This window comes from Pseudopodoces humilis, chromosome 4, assembly GCF_049639895.1.
Source record: "Pseudopodoces humilis isolate 2021_Gansu_Grassland_sample_001 chromosome 4, ASM4963989v1, whole genome shotgun sequence".
Lineage (NCBI taxonomy): Eukaryota > Metazoa > Chordata > Aves > Passeriformes > Paridae > Pseudopodoces > Pseudopodoces humilis.
Window position 1 is genome coordinate 43,782,225 of NC_142203.1, and position 24,166 is coordinate 43,806,390.

Consider the following 24,166-nt stretch of genomic DNA (forward strand, 5'->3'; position numbering starts at 1 on the left):
ATATTGCGAAAAGAATCATGTGCATTGTTCGCTGAAGTTTTTACATGCTTGCAGTGTGATTGCAGAATCATGTTGAGCTAGAAACATGTAGATTCATAGCAATGGGATTTTTCCTGTTTATTGATTACTTCCAGACAGGTTAACACTGCAAAGCATATAGTGATTTCTGTTTTGCCTTAACTAAAAGTTTTCTTTACATGACTAATTTAATTGTATTAAAATTGTATCCTAGGGAACTAGGTTGTTCCCAGCTAGATTTTTGTAGATCCAAGAGTGTGTGCACTACCTGGAAACAGATTTATTTTGGGATGTTAAAGCCAAAAACATGCATAGAATGTAGCCACTGAAACTGGAGTCTGGCTATTAAATAATCAGCAAATGGATATATTAAGGCTCAGAAAGCATTTTTATTTGTCTTAGTAGAATTCATACCCAGTCTATTTCATTATGAGGGCCCAGCTTCACTATGCAAGTTCAGCTCTTAGTTTCAAATCCCTTCTGTCTTGGGTGACTTCACTCAATGTAAGGGTATAATTTTTGTTAAAAACTCTCCCCAGTCCTTCCATTTAGTGTACCTTTTACACTGAAGAAGGACTGTTTGGGCTGGGCGATACTGAAAGCAGTGGGATGTAACAGCCCTCTTGTTGCTAAGTGCAGAGTGTTATGACCACACTTCTTATTGAAAGCAGATAGCTGAAACAGTAGGGACATCCCTCTCAGATACAGAGGTGCGCCTGTCCCTGAAGCAGAATGTTCCTAATGGGCTGGGTTTCCGTGGGCATTGTGTGATGTGCTTGCCAATCAGATAGAAGAAAAAAAGAGGTAGCAGGAAAGTCTAAGATACAATGAAGATACAGGTTCTTGGGGAATAATCATGAGAGGAAAAGACCTCATCACCATCTACAACTTCCTCTCAAGAGGAAGCAGAGGGCCAGGCACTGATCTCTTCTCTCTGGTGACCAGTGACAGGACCTGAGGGAATGGACTGAAGTTGTGACAGGGGAGGTTTAGATTGGATATTCAGAAAAGATTCTTTACCTTGAGGTGGGTGGAAAACGCTACCTGGGTCACAGCACCATCTTGACAGAGCTCAAGAAGCATTTGGGCAGTGTTCTCAGGCACATGCTGTGACTCTTAGGGTGTCCTGTGCAGGGCCAGGAGTTGGACTTGATGATCCTTGTGGATGCCTTCCAACTCAGCATATTCTGTGATTCTGTGATTTTATGACAGAAGCAGACTGTGCATTTGGGGAGTAACTGATGGCTAAAAGGATGCGTCCAGCTGGGGGTAATGGCATGGTCTTGTGCTTGTGACTTCTGCAGTTAGAGACTGCAGACTTAGAGATACCAGACTTTAAATTTTATTGTAGTGGAATGGAATTACATAAAAGATGGATGGAGTTACTGTGAGTTTCCCTTCTCTTGCTAATTGAAAGACCTTGCAGATTGTTATTCTGGCTGGTGTCCAAAATAACATTTCTCAGAAAAGTCTCAGAGAAATTTCATGTTTTGCCATGAAGCTCATCTGGCTTCACCTTACCTGTTATTACAGGTAAAGAAATGCTTTTTCCATAGGCTGTAAATGGGATAAAGAGGTGAAATACAGCTAAGAGCTGGACCTCAGTACCATCAGTAGCTGCTTAGGCTGCTGCCCTCACTACTTCATGAACTCTCTCTGGCTTTCCCGTAGCTATGGTCTCCTATTACATCCATGTAAGTCCTTCCTAACTCCAGCACATCTGCTTTTCCCAGTGCCTGTCCTCTTTGATCACAAGGGAATTATCTTTGAAGCTGGATGTTTAGCTTAAATATTAATTAGGAAGCTGTTTTTGGAGGACCAGACTTTGCAGGGAAGAGCAACAGCTTCTGCACAGGCAATTGTTTCCCTGCAGGCATCTGGGTCATAGTTGTAGGGACAAATCAGTACTGCAAAAGACAGTGTGAAATAGCAAACTGATTAAGGAAGGTGAGCACAAAGATTTTTTTTTTTTCTATCCTTGGCTATGCCATGAAGAACACAATTTTTCTGATGATCCAGACAGTGAGAGCCAAAATGGGGGAGGTCTGATTTAAGGTCTGAAGGTTGTAACCCTTCATTTAGGAAGAACAGTATCATTTAGGTCTTTCTGCATGGGCTCCATCTCTTGGCTTGAATAGAATTAAAAGTAACCTGGCACATGCATACTGAACATTGTCCAGAGCACGTGTGGTGGTCTCTAGAATCTCAGCACACAGGGATGCTCTTGATTTCAGAGCCACAAATCTTTGATCTCTTTCATCTTAATGCCAAGCAGAGCATTGTAGAAAATAGTCAAAATCAGAGTAAGACGGAAGTTAACGTGGTCCTCTTTTTCTTCTCCTAAACTGAAGAAAACTTTTTTGTTTTATTTTATGGTTGTAGATGAAATTTGGAAATCTGACTTGCTTTTCTGTCCACAGCTCCACTGGGCACACTTGTTGGTTTCTTATCTGCAGGTTCTTCTGTAAAATTTAATCTCTATTTCTCCATAAAATATTTTCTTCCTACCCCTGCACCAGGTATAAGACAAAACCTTAGATGGCATTTTCATATTTCATTTCATAAGAAGGACCTAAGAGGCAGCGTTGGAAAAGCTGAAAATGGTTATCTGAAGGATAAATATAGAGGCAGATGGTATTCAATGTAGTTAGGAGGACAGTGAGCCTGAAATACTGTTGAGTCAAATAGGTAAAATTAAGATACTTTCTTTTAGTAATACTTTGTCTTGGACATGATGTCTAGTTTCACATTGTAAAACTGAGAACATGTAACATAATCCAGTTAGTGGATGAATAAAAAAATTAAACCATCATTTTTTCATTTTTTTTCCCTCTTACTGTGTTCAGGAATTAGTCTAACATCCTATGGGATGTAAAAAGCATTAGTGTTCTGTGTGTTTTGATTACATGAATTCTTATATAATTTTGTAAACCCCTAGGTTCAGATTTGTTAGAGACATAAATAGTGCAAAAAGATTAAAAAATTAAATGTTTATTAGCTAACAAAGCATTGTAGGAAGTACATTTTGAGCCTTTACCTATAGCTATTGGAGATGCTGCTCTCAAAGAAGATTTGCTTTTTAGCTTATTGGAATGAACCTCTATGTTGTGCTCAGCAGGAGATGCCAAACCCAAAAGAGCACAGTTAATTGCTGTGGAGAGGGCAGTCATACCCAGTAACCTACCCCTAAAGCAATCAGCCCTCTCCATAAGAACAAAGTTCTTTATAAACTTAGACACAAAATAGTGTCTTTACTCCTAGTTAATGAATGAGGAAATGGAGGAACAGAAACTGACTGATAGATTTTACCTATTACTGGTGTAAAACTGATACCTATGTTACTGCAGCACATAGCTGCCAGCAAGCTCCCAGAGATGATGATTGTATGTTTTGAAACACAGTTATTTGAAATGTTTGTACCTCAATACCAACTGTATTTTTGATACTTTCCTTTAGCCCTGCTCTCTTTTTTTTTTTTTTAATGTGTGAGTTAGACCACTTTAAATGTTATCACTGTTTCATGGGAGAGGGGGTCCCAGAGGATAGCCAAGGTTTTCCCTTTGGCCAGTGCTCTGCATTCTGTTCTCTGTCCCTTTCTAACACTGTGGGATACATCCACTGCCAGCAGCACTCAGCTAGCTTTCCCAGTGTCATTCATTATTGTATGTGCCCCTCATACATTTGCTTATATTCTTCCTGCAGCCACTATCTGGAGGGCTCAGTCAGGCATTTCTGCCAGCTGAGATCCTGGTAACACAAAGGTCGCCTGGAGGGGAAAGACAGCCATGAAACAAGACGAGAGAAGTGAGGAGATCTTGGTGGAACAGGGACACAACGAGGGCAGCTGAGGATGTGCTGATTCAGCATTTCCTCCCTATGGGCTGCGCTGGCTGGTTTCTTCTCTGCAGCTGGAGCTGTCCTTCAGGATCTCCAGGGCGCTAGAGGTGGAAAGGCAGTGAAACTGCAGCTTTTTTGTCTGTGTGATGAAGCCACTGCAGTATACAGCCAACAGACTGCAGTGAAATTTATTCAGGAGCTGCAAATCAGCATAGCAACAGCAACAATTGAGATTTGTCAAACATTTTTCCCTCTGGGAATTATTGTGACCACTTCTAAGGCAAACTCTGAAACCTCCATTATCTGTCGCAGATCCTTTGTGTATTTAGGCAAGGAGAAGTATCAGGAAATGCTTTTTTTGCTGGCTTCTCGCTAAGCCACTCATGTTTAATTGAGTTGCAAAAAAATGAAGAGCAGGCATTTCCTGTCAGTAGTCTCTATGGTGCAATTGCAGTTCAGATTAGAACCTTCCCAGTCCCCTCCTTACAATTTGCTTCTTGTTTCATAGGTGATTTTACTTCCAAAATTTCTTAAGTTTTGAGAGCTTATGCTTGGAGCACTCACTAGTGCTTTCTCGTGTAATGTTGTTGATGAAGTAGCAGCATATTAAAGGCTTTAAATCCATGTATTTTAAAGTTAGCCACATAAATCCATACTGAAGTACTTAAACTGGCGCTTGTGAACACATGTTCTCTGCATGTGTATCTAATGACTGTTAAGTACATAGATTTAGATTTTATTTATTTATTTATTTAAGGATTCTTTTCCCCTTCTGAAAGTTACATAGACATACAGTGCTGTGGTGGGTGCTAAATTATTTGAGTCAAAAAATAGCAAAAGGTGACTTCTTTGGTAAGTCTTGAAATGGGGATAAGAGGGACAACTTAAAACTGCATAATTACTTTTGACACTAAGGTGATTAAAAACTCATGAAGTCTAAGCTTGAGCTATTACATTGCCACCCTAAGCCAAAGATACCTGACTTTAAGCAAGTTCAGAGAAGGTAAGAGACATGGGGCAGACTCCTCCTTACACATGATGGGGAACTAAATACCATATAATTGGTTATACAGTCTGACTAGAAGAGAGAGCCTTATTTCACTCAGTGGGATACACAGATATCTGGAATTAAATCAGTTGACCTAACTTCAGCATGTGATTTAGCAACTGATGGCTTACACCATCTATTTGTCACTGCTCAAATCAGCTAAGATGCATCTCTTCTGAACATTTATGAGGATTCACTATGTGTATGCACATTGGGTAATTGCATGGACAGACTGGCGTAAAAGAGACAACTGATCTGAATTAACAAAGCCATTTTGCTTTTTCCAGAGCTACTACTTTCACACTTGGTGCCTCTAAAAAAGCTGTTGTAAATGGAGCCAGATATTCCATTTTGGTGGTCCAGGTTAATGTCTTTGGAAGTTCAACCTCTAATTTAATACAGTCTTCATTTTGATGAGTAAAGCAACTCTACAACCTCACTTTAATTTTGGATGTGGTTTTGTGAATCGTATTTACTTTCTTCAACAATACAGAGGTCTGTTTCTTTAGGTAAAACTCCCTGTTTTATTTTACTTTTAGAAAAGGGAAAGGTGAAAAGAAGAAAGAAGGCAAAATGAAAGAGAACTTTAGTGTATTTTTCTACAATGTGGTTACTAAAGCTTTTTCTTCCTGTATTTTAAATAAGATCCAAGGTCCTGTATGCAGTGTTAATTCACAGTATGGATTCAGATACTGATGTCTAAGCAGTGTCTTACTATAGCTTAAATACAGAGGTATTCCCTTGCAGCTACTTGCAGCTTTTTTACAAAAATTGTCTAGAGAGTGGGGTAATGAGTTACAAAGTTGTACTGGCCCCACTGACAGAGGTACTGCAGGTGGTGATGGCCAGTTTTTATTCCCATGGATACCTAGAATTTTAGTTTAAGATAATCGAGACCACTAGGATTTGATCTTTCCAGCCAACCATCTAGGTAAAGGTTAGAATTCTGGATTGTTTTGGAGTAGTCACAGAAAGGAGGTCTAGGGGATTCTAATTTGGTAAAATTCAATAATTTATGTATTAAGAGAACTAGATGAAGTATTACTTTCATTTTTGGTTCCCTCACTAAGCTTATTAGGCTTATTTCTGAAATCTGCCTATCTGTGTTTGTTGCTGGAATTTTAGTTATGTCTTAATCTGACTTACCATGTAATTTCAAAGAAATGTGGAATGGTTCAATTCCAGTTGCATTACTAGCACTCCTTAGGATACTGGTTTTAGAAATAAAGTCTTATGTTAACTAGATTGACTTCAGTGACTGCCTTTGAAATCTATCTCATTTTTCTGCAGTCCAGTCTAACAAAAAAACCTAGGAGCCCTTAAGTGCAAGATTAGAGAATCCTAGAAATATTCTCCAAGAAAACTTATCTTCTGGAATTTACTTGAGGACTGACAAGTGGTGACTCACCACCAGCTGTAAAGTTCCTGTGTCCAGATGCCACTTTCTAAAGCAGGAGTAAGAGAGAGCAGCAGAAGTCCTGTGCTAGAAAGCATCTTGAGACAATTACGCAAATTCCTGTCTGGGCTCATATAATACAATAATTGGACATATCATATTGCATTTAGCACCACACTGCCAACCAACAAACACCACTAAATGCCATTATTCCCAGAAAAGCTGACTGACTGATTGACTGATTGATTGATTGATTGATTGATTTTTAACAGCTTTTCATTATTATATTTGGAAAATATTTATCAGGTAGAAAAGAGATGTGAACCCACTCTGCAGAAAGGGTGTTGAAATCCCATTGCATTTTTACTTGCTTTTGTTTGACAGCTTGCATTTCTCAGAGAATGGGCAGTCCAGCTCACTGATTGTTTCTGGTTACTGAACCTTTAACATGGAAGCTTCAATTACAGCAACAACTGCTGCTGTGGACAGTCAGCTCTCTGATTCTGGCTGTGGACTACACACTCTAACAGATGATACAAGTTACTAGCCACCTTTTGCTAACAGGGATGCTCTGTCAAATACCTAGAGCTCTTTACAGATTCTGCTCCTCCTTTGACTTTCATGATGCCCTTTATGTCAAAGGAAAGCTCTGGTAGACTCACCAGGCACTTAGTGAGCCATCACCTCCTGCATGAATTACTCAGAAGCCTGGTTTTCTACAACATATGTTCCCAAATAAGGCAAGGAATTTGTCAGGCTCAATCACTGATGGACTTAGGTCACTGAGGAGGAGAGATGTGTGAAAAGAGTACCAGAAAACATTTCTCCATAGCAAGTAGATATTTTTTATGTATTCTTCCTGAAACAAAGTCTTTTAAGACTTTTAGCTCATCTGAAGCAAGTTTGAATGCATGATCACTGATGGTGGCAGAAGGATGGACAAATTCTGATGGCCTGCGATGGGGCATGGGAGAACTAACATGAATTCTCTAAAAAAATTAGTCATCTGTCTAATGATTAGTCATTTTATAATTCTGATAAAAACATGATAATGGATTGTGCCCCAAATACTTTTGAATAGGAAGGTATGCTAGAATGCATTTTTTTCACTTTGCAGAATCATAATAAATTCATGGTTTAAAGAAGTTAAAGTGTAAAATTGCAAAAGATAATTTTCACTAGTAAAACCTTCAGAAATATTTGTACTATATAAGACATGGAACCTTCATCTCTTTCTGATCCTAAGGAAACTAACATGCAACAGTTGCCATGATTTAAGAACAAACCTATCTTTACAAAAAACGTGTATTTTCTTTTAAATGTCATGGTTGAGCGTGTCCACAAGTGCAGTATTCACTCCCAGTGCAAAGAAACACCACCAACTGGACCAGTTTTTAAGTGTTGTCTCAAAATAAGATGGCATAAAATACCTGAATACTCAATGTTTCTGCAATGAAAAAAATGATACTTTAAGATACTTTCCCATGCAGTATATGATACCAAAACTAAATAGCAAAGACCATGTTCAAAACTTGCTGTGAACAATAGTAAAATACTCTGACTTTTCCATCCTGGTGCAGTCAAAATGCCATCCAATACTGTAAGCAGAAACACAACTGAATTTTTCACTGCCATAGTTTAAGATGTTATTTAAAGGTGGGTTTTTTTATTGTTACTCCAGAATAAAATCCAGGAAATATAGGTATTTAGTATCACCAGAATGTCAAACTATTGTTTACATTCCTGGTTTTGAAATTGTCCTGAATACTTCTGCTAGAATTTAACTCGACTGGCAAGTTCAACTCAGAAACAATTGCATGGCTAATCACGTGTGGAAAAAATAATTTTAAAAATCCATTTCATGGTGTATGCCCCAATTTGTATTGGCAAATAATTAAATTATTTCACACTTCTGCTTCCTTAACGCATATAGAAAATGTGTTTCATTATTCTTTCTTTTTTTTATATAATTATCTTTTACTAATCAAATTATATGGTGCAAATTATCAACTAGCTGGTTTTATGCATTCTTTTAGCTTCATCCCATTATTTTTCAAGTAAATGAGAAGTGTTTCCTTCAACATGAAATTTTGAAAAGTGATAGTCTTCTGACCTTTGTCAGGTAGAAAGTACAATTTACTCAGTTTCACCAATTCTCATATCTTTCAATATTAAAAATAAAAAAAAAAATAGATTTCCTATCTTCAGAAAATCAAGGTATAAAGAAAAAGTAATGTTTTTTTTTAAACTTCTAATCAAGTACCAGTTCTGTGCATTCATCCATCTATCAAAGACTTCTATAACTATAACCACTGATCCTTAGGACTCAACTACCCTAAACTGCTTCTTTTTGGAGACAATAAAAGCTTTCGCAGCTTCTCTTTTTTGCTTTCTTGCAAATTTTGCTGTCATATGAATTTTTTTTCCATGAAGATCCTTCAAAATACCCACATATAAATTGTGGATTTGCTCATTTGTATGGGTTTATATCTGAAAGATGCATGAATATGTATAATATATAACCATATATATGTACACCTTAGGCCAACATTTTCTAAGACACATCTATTTTTAAAATGACCTTTTAGAGTACAGATTTTATATTTTCTTTTTTGTTTCATTTTAGTTTTATTCCTTCAGACTTTTTTTTGTGGTAGTTTTCTTCAATGCAGCATAAAACTTTTTTCCTATTATTTTCTCATACAAATTTAGATTTATTTTAGAGGTGACAGTTAGTTCCTTTATTAGAACAAAGACATTCTTGTTGTCTGATTATCTTTCTTTGAGTTAATGGTTCAGAGCTGTAGCAGCACATTTTTGACAGAGAGTTCGGTTCTCATTATTCTTGTATTTATTATGGAACGTAAAGGATATTTGCTCTGTCATCAGTGTTTGTTCATAGCTTCCACTTAACCTTCAAGGTTAATTAACCCAAAAGTCAAAAAAATTAGTGTTGATGTGTGTCCAAAAACTGGGTTTAACTGAATGGGAGACATTGTTCCATAGAACTGTTGTGATGTAATTTGTTTTCTGTGTATTACATAGCAGTAAAAAAGAATCCTCGAGATGGAGAAGATAATTTAAGACCCATTCAGAGTCTCATTTTCCTTCATGGCAGGGCAGTGTGTGCCACGTTGCCCTTAATCAGAGCTGCCAGTTTGAGCTAAATGGTAATTTGTAGGGAGTGGTTAAACTGAAATATATTTTTTCATTTCTTTGCCTAGTCTCTTCATGCAAAATACCGAGGTTACTCCTTTTTAGGCTTTTTGTGGAACTCACTCTTTTGTGCTCGGTTTGGTCAATCCTGAGTTTCTTGTTGCCCTTACTCTTCTATCTTCACTCTCTCAAACTAGTTGCTCTACAGGATACTTGTATAAAGTGAACATTGTGATCTGCAGCCCAGCTGCTGTGCCAGGCCCTGAAATGACAACAGTTTCCTGTCCAAGAAACTGACAAGATTAAAAGATGCTTGCACACTGCAGTGTGAATTTACTCTGATTTACTTGATCAGTAGGATGCCTTGAGTGGTTCAAAAATCTGTCACAACATAATTCATAGGATCAGACATGTGTGATGTTCTACTGCCTTTCCATTCCCTATGTGCTCCATCTGACACTTCTTTTTGTTCTTTTTCCCATTCATGCAGTCACCTAATGCTGGAGACAAGGATGACCAAACGTTGACGGTAGGCAGCAATTATGCAACTGAGCATTTGTTTCTCAGGGGGGTGGTGAGGCAAGCTTTACCTTACTTTGACATGCATCAATGTTTTTTTAAATTATTGTGATTTCTTTCTCCTCCTCTACTGTATTTCCAAACATAAAGCAGTGAATTAATCTTCTTTATTGGTTTCTATAATTAATCATTTTGTATGTGTATGATACCAAAGATTAATCCGTGTATTATTGCCAAATATTGTTTTCTTCAGAGTTATTTTTTTTCCCTCTAATTGTATTTCAGGGTTGTTCTAGTCAGTAGCCTGTTGGCTCTCACTATCCTTTTTATTGAAAAAAACAGCCACAAAACAGTCTTACTCTATGAGATAAATGCAGTGCATCGATTATTGTACTAGACAATTGCATGGGGAGCAGAATCTCAGAGTATGTTTTGTATTTCATTACAAGCATGCAAAAGAGACTTGTACATTAGTTTCATTGCTGTAGATGTCTGCACTGCCTAGCCACACTTTCAGTCTCTTTTGGCCATGAGACTTCAGTAGATTGAGCCAAAGTGAGGAGCATGTTTCTGATTGAGTGCCATTAAAAAAGAGTACTGTCTGCACTTACTCTCCGTAGTTTTGATCATACATGCATATTTGCAGTGTACCGAAGTAATAAAAATTAGAACTTACTTCAGTGATTCAAACAAAAGGTTCTGCAAAGAAACACATTATTAGTTCTTCCTGATGCAAGTATGAGGTTTTCATTTTCTTAGCACTTTATGAGTTTTCACAAAGACAGACACTTTTTGCCCTGTTTTTTTCCTGAGTCCCTTTGAGACTAATGGCTGTTCTGACAATCCATCCCCTCCAGAGAAATTGCCTATATTTATGACAGTGGGTGATAAAGCCTGTGGCTTAACATAATCTGCTATAGGCGATAGTTCAAAATGTTTCACTGTGCAGTGAGGTGTGAGATTAATTCATAATGTTTCAGACATCTTTCCACACAAAAAACAAAACCCCCTAAATTCTTCACAATATTTTTTACCCTAGACCAAGCCACGTCTCCAGCGAGGAGGAAGCTCTGCATCTCTCCACAACAGCCTAATGAGGAACAGCATCTTCCAGCTCATGATTCACACTCTTGACCCACTTGCTGAAGGTATGCCTATTAATTTTTATTGTTTTTGCTTTCCTGATGCAAAAGCAAACAAATGATTTATTTTTCCTTTCTCACCATGAAACTATTTTTTGCATTTCTCTTGCTTTCATCAATCTTTTCTGAATGTGTCTGGATTTTCTGAGAGTTCTGCACTTTTATGGTGTGATATACATACTCCCACCAACACTTTCGACTTAGGAAACATGTTCATTGCAGTGAAATTAAAACTGGTCATTTGGTTGATGCATAACTACTGATTCTCTTCTCTTCTGGCTTCAGCAGCAATGTAAAAGTTACACAAACTATATAGTCCTGTACTTTCATAAAGATTTTCTTTTGTTTTCCTCCCTGATTTTGATCTTATTTTTAAAAAAAGTCAAAATGGTGCACTTTGTCATGTGCACTGTAGAAAAGAATGAGATTCTGTTGATTTGACTTCAGGTTGTTTAATGCTGACATTAATAAAAATGCAGCCAACATACCTCTGTGTTACGTGTATGTAAATGGTTTACTTGCTTTATCCAAGCGTGGTGGGATTTATTATTTCTTTGACAAATTAGCAAGAAGACCACTTCTTTGATTGGAGAAGCTGGCAGGAATACCATATGGGCTTTGTAATTGTGGGATGATCTGACTCTTGGATTCTCGTAGAAGAACCAAAAAACTTCAAGGCCATGTGTTATTTGGTGTCTGTGTGTCTGTGGGACTTCTCTTGCTGCAGTAATAGATGTCTTGAGAAATAGCACTTGTGAAGGAATAGGGAAGGACTAAAGAGACCTAAAACATTACTGACAGACCTTTCAAACTTCAGTGACCAAAAACTGTATAGCACTTCACTCGAGCATACATGACAGATTGAAGACTAGACTACAAGAAAGCTAGAATTGTTGACTGGAGCACAATTTGAACCTACTGTAAATTGAGAATAAGATCATCTCTCAGGTATTTTTCCATTGCTCAAGCTTATTTCACTTGTTTCCCATACATAGCTTGTTCAGTATTTAGAGCTGTCTACTTTTCTGCTGTAGTAAGCTTGCACTGTGTAGTGTGATCCAGAGGTTTCCCCCTTCACAACAGTGAAGGACAAAAGGAGTTTGAAATCTGAAATTCATCTTGGGAGAGACAATAGTGCTACACTTCTGAAAATTAGGTATTACTTATAATTAAGTTTATCAGGTAACTCAGTCCTGGTTTTCATTATGTCAGTAAAATGATGGAGATCACTGTGGATTGATACAGGTGTTTACAGTGCATAAATCTTACTTAAATTAATCCAGCAACATTTTCTTCAGGGTTTCTTCACACATAGTACTTCACTGTTCACAGATTTTTTTCTTTCCAAAGTCTTATATTTGTCCTGGAAGTAATACTCTTTAAAAAAAATGGGAATAGAAATAATGTCATGGCTTTCAAGTAAGTGCAAGGCAGTAGCCATTTCATTATCTGGACATTTCATTAAAAGTAACGCATTGGGTTAAATTTACAAAGGGGGAAAAGAATCTACCTACATCTACAGTAATTACTGTATTTTAATGCAAAACTTTCATGAAGAAGTGGCCAAAAAACTGGTGGAAAATAGCCTGTGTATGTGCAAATATATATAAAGAAGACAGCATTTCAAGCTTTTGCTGACTACAGAATTCAAGTTTTAGTTCATGAGAGCATGAAAGTACAATTCATTCAATAATTTGTTTTTGGACATGGAACTCTGGTTTTAGCTTTTTATAAACAGACTTACAACCGCAGGAAAAATCTGAGAAAAATGCATCCATGTTTCTGTAGCACATTATTAACCTTTTCTGAGGCACCACCTCATTTGTAGAGTCTTGGGTTTCAAGATCTTTTTCACTGTAGGCAGTTTGGAGGGCAAACATGAGCAGTATTGGATGTCTCCACTGAACACACTCATGTTGTTTTCTGAGATTTTAAGCTTTTAAGTGTCCATATTAATTATTCTGTATTCAGCTTACTCTGCAAACTTCTGTGAAACAAAAGGTTTCTTTATTTGATGTAAATACTTTGTCTGGTCGAGAAAGGTAATACTAGTTAATAAATTTGGATGTCATTGTATTTTAATCTTACATTCACTTAAAAAGTATGTGTTAAAATGGATGTGGGTACCTATCATATGCAGTATTAATTATCTACTTGGATCTGTATGAATTTTACCTACCAGATTCTCCCCGTGTTTTCATGTTTTAATCTGTGTATAATGACCTTGGAGAACCAAATTTGTGCATCATCTTTGTTTTTAGAGTCTTTTGCCAGCTAATTTTTTAAGCTGATAGCATTTAATTATTACAAATTGAAGGAAATAGTATTTATTAAAAGTGTCTGAGAAATGGAGTCCTTTGCTGTATAAACCCATTGTTTGGGGAGATGTAGAAATGTAAAGGATTACCTGATGCCTTCTCTGGCCCATGTTGCTCTCTCCAATTTATTTACATGTCTTTTCCTCTACCAAAAAAAACAACATTTTTGAGTTTTGTGTCGGTAAAGAAAATTAGCTCCGCTGCACTCATGTAATGAATGACTATGGACCTGCTGCCTGACCTGTGAGACTAAAGGGCTTTTTCCAAATCATTTGATAGAAGTATGGGTCAGACTCAAAGGAATAGCAGAAAGATGTAATAAAAATCTTTCAGTCTTACTTTAGTCAGCTTAAATTTCTTCAGTATTTCTGCCAGATGATGACTTAGATCAATAGGTCAAAAAAATTGCATCATTTGGTGAAATTTTTGGATTTGCAGAAAAAGAACAGTTTATGAAAGCATTAAAAAGTGCTGGTCTCACAGAAAAAGAGTTTGAAGGGTGTCTATCATAGTTAGTTAAGACACACACGGGGACTCTGGCACCCCCTGCATTTGGGCGTACTCCTGACGCCGTCATCCTCCTCCATGTCGCATTTCCTTTTTCCCCATTTCTCAGCATTTACTTCTTTGCCTTCCTCATACTGGATCTCATCCACCTGCACCCACCTTCTTTCAGTCTTCTCCCATAAGATGGCTTCTTCAGGCCCCACTGTCTTTCTGGACTTCTGGGTCCTTTGGTCAGATCACTTCCTGATCAGGCACCAGCAGCACTGCAGCTGTCACAGCCAAGTGAACTGTGTTTTCAGTGGCTGGAAAAGCATGGGTTAAGTCGGGGAGCTCTGTTCTTGGTTCTTGAGGGCTTCTAGATCAAATATTGCCTTTAGAAGTTACATTTCTAATTTTCTGATGAGAGATCCAGCTTTTCTTTCTCTTTAAGTCATTAATATCACTGTTACATTCCCTTGAATAATTGGAGGGGAAATGGGGGCATCAGAAGGGAAATGGGGGCATCAGAAGACACACTGCTCTGTCATTTGGAGTTGTGCAGATTTTGCAAGGGTGACAGAGAAGTCCCATCTGCATCTTCTTGGTAGCAAAAGCAATATAGAGTGTATAAACAGGCCATGTGACTATAAAAGATCAGCTTGACCTACACACCATTATTATTGCATTAACATTCAGTGTATTTATAGAAAACCAGCTCATCAAATTTACTTCTGAATAATTCATTTGTCAAGTCAGAACCAACTTCTGCTGCAACTGAAAGCATCTTAAAAATGCACTTAATTGCAAATAGGATCACAAGAAATGAGAGAGTAGGATTTACTTTCCACAAAATGTGGATAAACAGAGCAGTCCCAATACACTATTACACACTTGTGAACCTGCCCTTCCTTTTCCCTTTTCACATAAATGTGGTTTTGGTTGGCTTTTGTCTGTCTTGTGAAAGCCAACTTGTAAGCTCTCCAGAATCAGTAGGCTTGCAAGGTGTTCAGCCCACCCCTGAAAGATGAATGATATCTGAGATGATTGGGAGCTGCTGGATATTTGGCTCTTTGTATTCAGGCAGGTGTGCAGTCATGCTGTGGATTTAACAGTCTAGACAAGGAAGGCTTCTCCCCTTCAATATCTTGGTCTCAGCATAAAGCTTCTAAGAAGATAAGAGTTCAGCCACTCTAACAGGTGAATGTGTAGGTTGCTTGTTAATGGGACATGAACTTTACAGTTGCGGCATCATCATTCATTAAAAATATAAATATCTATATGACATTAGGTTTTTGTTTGCATTTATCTTATTACAGAAATAATGACCTTGATAGAGATCATTTCCTGAGGATTAAGATTAATGACTGCCTGTGTTTCAGGTTATCATCAACTCTCAGCCAGTCATTAATCCCCAGGAAATCCTATGCCATATTTGCTTCTGCTTAAGTGCTAGTCTGGCAATCCAGCTGGTCTGTTCATAACAACCTTACCCATATGAGTAAGGATGGCATCATCTGACCTGCTGTGTTGGTCAGACCCCAATCCAAAATCCAAGCAACATGCACATAAATCATGACAATCACTGATCATTTGTAGCTGTTTTCTCCTGAGTCCTGTACCTCAGATACCTTTGTCCTAGTTTTGAAAAGGATATTCCTAGGTTATGAAAGCCTAGGTTCTACAAAGACCTCTTTACATTTTTTAATAGACAATGGCTGTTGTTGCACAGTGGGAGCAAGGCAAGAATAAGATGGTAAGTATTTTTTATGAAAGTGTGCCACGAGCAGTAATCCTACCTTCTTCCTATAAGTTGTTTACAGGGTTTCTTTAAAAATGATACCTTCAGGAGTGTGGAGGGAGAATTTTCTCTCTGGAGGCTTCTACAGCAGCCCTGTTGAAAAGGAAAATACCAGCACTGGGGTGAGGGTTTAGAGCAGCAGTGCTACATTGTTTTTCTTGCACAGCTTTATCAAGACAGAGGAGGAATGAGATCTTTTCATTATCATAGCACTCCTTTTCTGCCTGCTGGTAAGGTGCCACAGGCCAGCAAAACATCTCCCACAAGCGAGGATTTAGCTAGTTGCTGACTTTCTTGCTCCTGTGTGACAAGGCTATAACTCATATGCAAATACCATCCTCTGCATGAAAATGAGTGTGATATAAATCTCTGTCATGGCTTAGTCCCCAGTGAGAAGTAGGTATCTTTGGCAATTTTCTCCTATTCCCATCTCGAGTCCTATTTCCAAAATGGAAAACTACAGGATGTAATTCTGCAGAAAATGAATCGTTTGTCTTATATGCTGTACTTTTTTTTGAAGATATAAATATGGTGCGTGTTATTGGTGAGAGAAGTAACCTTCTGTTACATAAAGCTGAGCTTACAATTCTGTCACTTCACTGAACATGGAAAAATACAGTACTGTCACTATTCTGACAAAAAAAAAAAAAACCAACCAGAAAACATGCATTCATACTTCTCAGGAAAATAAAAAGGAATCCTCAGAGTTTTTGACATAGTAGTGAATGATTTATAATTGCTTGATAGATTCTGTTGTGTTCCTACATACTGGTCTTAAGAATTTTCCAACTTTTCCATTCACTGCAAACTGTTCTGCTTCATTTGCTGCTGCTACTTCAATACTTTTCTTACATGTCAGCGGTACTGTTAGCTCACCCCAAAGACAGGCTGGGTAACCCTTGCCTGCACAGTTACTCAGCAGCCTCCCAGCTTTTGTCTCATTTTGCAAAAATCTTAGGTTCTTACTCTTCCCATGACATAGGTGAGCTGCACCATCATGTCTGTGCTCACTGCCATTGGTGCCATTGGAAACCTTGTTTGCTTGAAGCTGTTCATTTGCGATATCCTCAGAGAAGTAAGGCAGGCAGCTCAGCTTACACCTACGCATGGGTAATGCTCAGCTCCTGCATGGCTGAAGTAATCTGAGCACTTCCGCTTTCCTCATCTCCAGAACATGGATCTCAGAAGTCTTTTTTCAACTTTAACCATTCTTTGATTCTGTGATGCTGCAGGACTTCAGTGCACTTCACAGAATCACAGAATCACAGCATCATAGAGTCACAGAAAGAACTAGGTTCAAAAAGACCTTTGAGATCATAGACCAGTGACCTAACACCTCCTCATTAACTAAACCATGGAACTGAGTGCCATGCCCAGTCTGTTTTTTAAATACCTCCACAGACAGTAACTCTACTACCTCTCTAGGCAGATAATTGCAGTGCCCAGTCACTCTTTCAATGAAGACATTTTTCCTGATGTCTAACCTAAACCTCTCCTGGCACAGTTTAAGACTGTGTCTTCTCGTTCTGTCACTTGTTCCTGGGAGAAGAGACTGACCCCACCTGACTACACCCACCTTTCAGGGAGTTGTAGAGAGGGATAAGGTCACCTCTGAGTCTCCTTTTCTCCAGGCTAAACAACCCCAACTCCCTCAGCCATTCCTCACAAGGTTTGTGTTCCCAGCCCCTCACCAGCTTCGTTGCCTCCTCTGGATGTGCTCAAGCATCTCAACGTCCTTCACAAATTGAAGGGCCCAGAACTGGACACAGCACTCAAGGTGTGGCTATGCCAGAGAAGAAATAAATCTTCAGAACTATATAAACACAAAAGTGTTTTATTTAACATGGAGAAATATGCAAAACTAGACAAAACTAATAAAAGTAGTTTCATATGTTATTAACTATCTCTGCTTTAAATCATTCATCATTCTTGAGCATCCTTTAGGCATGCCTATAGGCCTGCAAAGAAGCTGAGCATTCTTCTTCTTCTTCTTGCACTCTTGTTCTTACCCAGCTTGTCCTTGGTTCCTCTTCTGTTCTGTCAAGGAAAAACAGTACTCTCAGCACAGTGCTCAGACCATTTTGGCTCTCCTCAGCTGCAGACTGAAATGTTTGCAAGGGACTTCTGCCAGAGGAGATGGGGGCTTCCTGCCAGGCTCGCATACACATTAGTAGCTGTTAATTATTACACTGTCTTCTCTTTAACTCCTTCCCGTGGTAATTCAGTCTGACATGATGGTGGTAAACCAGTGAAAAGGACAATTGGACTGACCTTCAAAGTGTAGTGTCATGTCAGGCAGATACTCATACTCTTTTTATGCATCTAGCTTTCATAAAATTGGTGTGGTTTTTCTCATGTAGGTTGGAAGGGACTTCTTGCATTACAGAATCCAGCTAGTCCAATCCCCTGCTCAAGCAGGATCAACTCCAGCGGGTTGACTATGACACCTTCCAGACATATTTTGAAGGTGTTCACAAATGGAGACTCCACAGTCTTTTTGGGAGACCCATTTCAATGTTTGCCTATCATCCCAGTATGCATCTGGATGGAATTTTCTGGTTTTTAGTTTGTCTCCACTGACTCTTCCCCTGTCAGTGGGCACTTCTGAGGGAAGAGTTGTTCCCTTTTGTTCCTTCTGTCCCATCACGTGCTTATATATGGGGATAAGATATCCCCGAACCTTCGTTTCTCAAGGCTGGACAGTCCTAGCTCTCTCAGCCTCTCCTCATATGAGAGGTGCTACAGTCCCCTCATGATCTTTGTGGCCCAATGCTGGACTTGCTCTGGTGTGTCTATGACTGCCGTGTACTGGTGAGCCCGGGACTAGTCCCAGCACCCACACATGACTCATGAGTGCTGGTGGAAGGACGTGTCACCTCCTTGACCTGCTGGCAGTGCTCTCCTTGTGGAGCACCCTAAGGGTGCTGTTGATCACCTTTGCTGTAGTGGCACTTTCCTAGCTTTCAGTGGCATGACCCTTCACACAGACATTAGCAAGAAGAAAGCTTTTTCCTGGGGGAGTTTTCAAACAGCTAAATGAGATAGGTGAAGCAATGAGGCACATCATTCTCCAGCAAGGTCTTCTTTCACCTTTCACTATGTTTCAATTCAAGTAGAGACCACCAAAAATGTGTTCCTAGTTTAGATACCTGAGATTCCGTGATAATGTTGATGAGATGAGTATTTTAAAAGTGTCTCCAATATCAAACATCCCACACTACCACAGTCAGCAACATCATACATAGAGTAGAAATGCATATGGGTTATATGCAGCTAAGGGCACATCTATTTAAATAGGCAGAGACAGTATTTTAGATAGCCTAGTTAATATCTGTCAGAAAGAGAGAGAGATAAGTTATATAGGTGTTTCCTCCAGTATTAAGAGGACTTCAAAGCCAAGAATGGATTTCAGTTGTATTTACAAACTTCCACGTAACATACAGAAATAAATGTCACTGTAAGAACTGTGAAACCTGAGCTGTCGATAAAAATGTGTGATTCTGGCATAAAGAAAAATCATATCTCGGGCTAGTGAAGAGAATTTTATTATGAGGTTTTGGTTCAGCTGATTTTTTTATAGGTCAATCATAAATATATAGTAACAATCAAAGAAGTAGACATTCAAAGTGAATTATTTTACTGAGTGGGTCTATTACATTTACAAACAGGAACCATTGCATTTTTGTCATACTTCGCCGATACAGGTCTACACTTGCATGACTATAGGGTGGGTGGGCTTGCAAATTTTATCCTACCCACATATATTAAAAATTTACTGTGTTTTTGTTGAACATAACTCATGGGCAATGAAGGCCTTGCAGATTTCTCTCAGAAGGGGCAGTTCAGTGGGAAAATTCAGCTCTTTTTTATAATGCTCTCCAACTCTGTAGCAAGATGTGTCACATCTGCTTCAGAGGTTCCCAAAATTCATAGGGAAGGCACAACTCACTGTTGTACTAGTTTCACTGAGAGAATTTCTAGTTATATAAAATTGAAGCATAGATCTCCCTTTAAAATCAGTGTTGATCTTTGTAGGTGGAAAAATTTAAATTATGAAAGTTTTCTGAAACTTTTTTAATTTAGTTTTGAATCCAAAATATAATCCATGTGTTTGTTTTGTTGTCAATTTTCACAACAATTTATTTCTGCATGCCCTGATTAGTTGTTTTAAATGTAATCTACTCAAGTTGTACACTGCAGGCAGAATTCTTGTTTCTCTTCTCCATAATATTTTCCAGTGATGCCCTGATGTTCTTCAGACAGCGTATTCCTCTTGGGGTTTCCTACAGAGAATGTGAGGAAGACATAAATATTTAAACACAAACATGATCCCAGCACAGGGTACAGCTGTCCTGACTATGTATTTGCATGCTTAATGACTTTAGCTTCATTTTAAGTTTCTTCCAAAGTCAGTATTTCTTTGTTAAAAATATGAACAACAAAGATCATAAATAATGCATAAATCTGTGCAGGTCAGGGAATAGTAGTGTCTGTGAGGGGCTTTCCATTGAAGCTGAAAGTGGGAGATTCCCTTTAGTACAGTTTGTACATGACAGATGACTTCATCATCCACAGGTTGGTTGGATTTTATGACTGGCTAGTGAAAGGAAGGCATGCTGTCCTTCTGTTATTCTCCTTGGATATGCTGGAAAGCAAAAGAGATGAAATTTTTTCGGTTGGAGTTGTAGGTTTCCAGACCCTACAGTGCCTGGCCTAACAGACACTCAAGTAAATCCTCATCCCACTAGAATCAGTTGTTGAACTCCCAATATCATCAGCATAATGAGGTTTTCACTTCTACACCTTGGAATTCCTATTTTCATGAATATTTGAAAATTGTTTGAAGATAAATACTATCTTTAAAGTCAGCAGGAATTATGTTTGATCCAGGCCAAGTAAATTCCGTTGTATTAGTTGTCTCTTGGTTTTACTACATTATAGAGAATGTTTGGCAGTTGTCATCAAGATTAGATGGCAGATTGAACAAAGGTATCTTATGAGGGAAGAAGAAACAAAGCTCTCATGAACAAGCAATTTCATGCTTTTCTTTAATTTAAGAAAAATAAAATCACCTAAAAATATCAAAATCTGGGAATGACATGCAACAGTAATTTAATTTGCTTTCTGCTCCATTGCATATGTCATTGACTATCTCCTTAAAAATATTTGCTCTTAACCCATAGCAATTAAAACCCTGACAAACTTCCTTTTGTCACCACGAGAGTATTTGTTATATGGTATAGAATGAAAACAGTGGATTTTTCACTTTTCATTTTAAATGTTGCACTAAGAACAAAGTAATGGGTAGATCTAGCTTTTGGATGCTGTCACTATCTTAAGCTGCCCAGAACTCTACTGATATGATTGTAAAAAATTTAGTTATATTTCTATTCACACTCCAACTTGATAAAATTGCAATAAACCAATTATATAAAAGCAGACAACTCTAATGAAATTATTTTCAGGGAAAAAACACCTAAAAAAAAAAAAAACAAACAGGGAAAGGACACATGAGGAGAGACAACAGGAATAGAAGGCTTGCAATTTAAAGACAAGATGAAGGGTGATCACATGTGTTATTAGAGCTCAGATATGCAAAGTACTGAATTATTTATTTACTCCAAATTTACTGCCCAATAGCCAAATACTTGAAAGGCTTCATTTATATTATTTTCTGTATTTGTTTAGGATTACTAAGCATTACTAATTTAGCATTAAAGCATTACTGGTAGTAGTATAAGCAAAAAAAGGTGCAATTCTGAAATTCAAAGCAATTTTAAACTGTATTACTTATATCCAAAAGGGACCTTTTTGTATTTTTCACAGAAGCAGCTCAGTGTCAAGGCCTCCATTTTTGAAGGACTGGCAGCTGGAAGGTCCACAAGTGAAAATACAGGGTACAGCATCTGATTATCCAGATGTAGTAGGAGAATAATTATTTTACTTTTTAAGAGAATATTGGTTTTCTCCCTTCTGCATTCTGCAATGATACTACATACAAACTCCTGCAGCAGTCCCTGTCTATCCCAGATGGAGTATAGCTACTCAGTAAGAAAGCAAAGAGGTTTATGAACTTTGTAAGTGCTAGGAATCAGAATGAGATTCACTAAAAAAAAAATATTTCTAAAATTTCTTTCTTTTTAAAATTAACTACTCCTGTTAGCCTTCAGTTGGTGGGATCTTTTGTGTTTTTCCTCTAATAGTGTAAGTACAAAGGCATTTTCTTTTGTTGAAGATCTCTTAGAGGTTAGGACTGTAATTTTAAACCTGCAATGTTAATCTTCACTAGATCTTTCACAAGTTCTTAGCATCAAGAGATCTTTGTTCCTAATCTAACACCAATGCTGAAATCAAATCAAACTTTGATTCCAGTTTATTTTGGATAGTTACTACAACTTATATAAAAAAGTTCTTAAAGTGGCCCACTTTTTCTGTTTATGGATGAGATCTAATTAAATTTTCTCAAAACCATGATGTCCAGAAGAAAAAACAGTAAAGACATCCTTGTGCTCCTTGATGTTGTTACATGAATTCCTCTAATTCCTTTGGCCTATTTTTTGTCCTTCTTTTTAAAAAATGCAAATAAAAAAGGACATCTTGTTCAGCATGATGACAATGATAAGTGCAAATCAGAGGTCATATTAAAAATATGTAAAGGCAGAGAATGGGTTTCCAATATAATGTCTTGGTAATCAGGAATTTGCTGACTTTCAGAATTATGTGTATAACCTTCATACAGAAATTCTCTTCCATCTCCAGTACTCAGTTTACTTATGAAATAAACTTTATAAGTTTAGAATTTTTCATAATTATTTACTTGCTTCTAAGTTAAAGTTCTTTGCTGCATGCATATTCTTAATTTAATTACCAGTTTGAAGCCCTTATTTTCTAATTTCACTTCTTGTCTGTGTCTTAGGTATTCAACCTTTTGGTAGTTTGAATTTATGAGTATGAAAACTTGAGAAAAATATGTGTTCTCCATCTGTTTGTTCCAGAATGCCTCAAAATTTCTTTTAAGATAAGCTCCCACTGATGCGGATAGAGGATTAAGCCTTGACACCTTCATGACTGTAGAAGTTAAACAAAAGCTGTGTCTAGGAAATGCAATGGTGGAATTGTAGTAAAAAATTATGGGATTGCTGTCAGTAATTTCCCATTACCAGTTTTGTTTCAAATAATAGACATAGTAACTTTGAAGCTTTTAATTAACTTGGAGGAGTGTGATATGAATTCTCATATAATATATATGATATATATAACAAATGTATTTTTTTATGCAAAGTGAAAGTCTTACGCTTGTTGAAGAAATCCACAATGAGTTTCTTTCATTTGAGAGTCTGACTTTGCATTTTTGAAGGGATACATACCTTTAGTAATGCAGGTTGCTGTCTCTAAAATGGCTGTGTGGCTTATGAGTAGTTGGAGAAACTCTGAGACAGGCTCATTTCTGACCTTACTAGGGTCAGCTGCAGTCTGTATCTGAGATCTTAGTCACAGTGAAGAGAATTACAGGTTCTGCTTTTCTTCTATAGCAGCCTGAGGCTATATACTTAAGAGACAGAAATGAGTATTTCATCACAGATGAAATGTCCTATACTTAGTGAGTGTAAAATAGAGTGAGTTATTAGCTGTCTTAAGTAATAGAATCATAGAATAGTTTGGTTGCAATGGACGTTTAAAGATCATCTACTACAATCTCCCTGCAATGAGCAGGGACATGTTCAACTAGATCAGGTCAATCAGAGCTCTGTCCATCCTGACTTTGAGTATGTCCAGGCATGGGACATTTACCACATCTCTCTGAGCAACCTGGGCCTTTGTTTCAACATCCTCCATATAAAAAATGTCTTCCTTACGTATAACTAATGTAGTTTCTTTCTACCACAGTAACTCCTACTAAAAAAGTTTATCCCCATCTTTTTTTGCAGTTCCCTTTTAAGTGTCTGCTCTATGGTCTCAGGAGCCTTTTCTTCTTTGGGCTGAATAACCCAAATGTTCTGTTTTCATAGGAGAGGGGCTCCAATCCTCTAGTCATCTTGGTAGCCCTTCTCTGGACTCTCTCCAGCAGTTCCATGTCCTCCCTGTGCTGGGACCCCAGAGCTGATGCAGCACTGCAGGCAGGGTCTCAGCAGAGCAGAGCAGAGGGGCAGAATCCCCTCCCTGGCCCTGCTGCCCACGCTGCTCTGGATGCAGCCCAGGACATGTTTGGCTTTCTGGGCTGTGAGTGCCCATCCACCAGCACCCCCAAGTCCTTCTCCCCAGGGCTGCTCCTCATCTGTCCATCCCATAGCCTTTTCTGGAACCAGGGATTGCCCCAACCCAGGTGCCATGCACTTGGTCTTGTTAAACCTCAAGAAATTCCCATCCCCAGTTGTCCAGGTCCCTCTGAAAGACATCCTGCCCTTTGGATGTGGCAACTGCATCACCTAGCTTGATGTTGTCTTCAAA

General features: G+C 38.1%; 1 protein-coding gene across 3 annotated transcripts in view; it reads left to right on the forward strand.

Annotated features, from left to right (window-relative positions):
* The window catches only part of SLC24A2 (solute carrier family 24 member 2), a 105,140-nt gene that overhangs the window by 45,006 nt on the left and 35,968 nt on the right, over nucleotides 1–24,166 (forward strand). For all 3 annotated transcript variants that reach the window (XM_088054248.1, XM_088054246.1, XM_088054247.1), the window contains exons 3-4: nucleotides 9,946–9,984; nucleotides 11,014–11,122. In XM_088054248.1, the coding sequence (XP_087910374.1) occupies nucleotides 9,946–9,984; nucleotides 11,014–11,122 (148 nt within the window). The remainder of the gene's footprint in view (nucleotides 1–9,945; nucleotides 9,985–11,013; nucleotides 11,123–24,166) is intronic.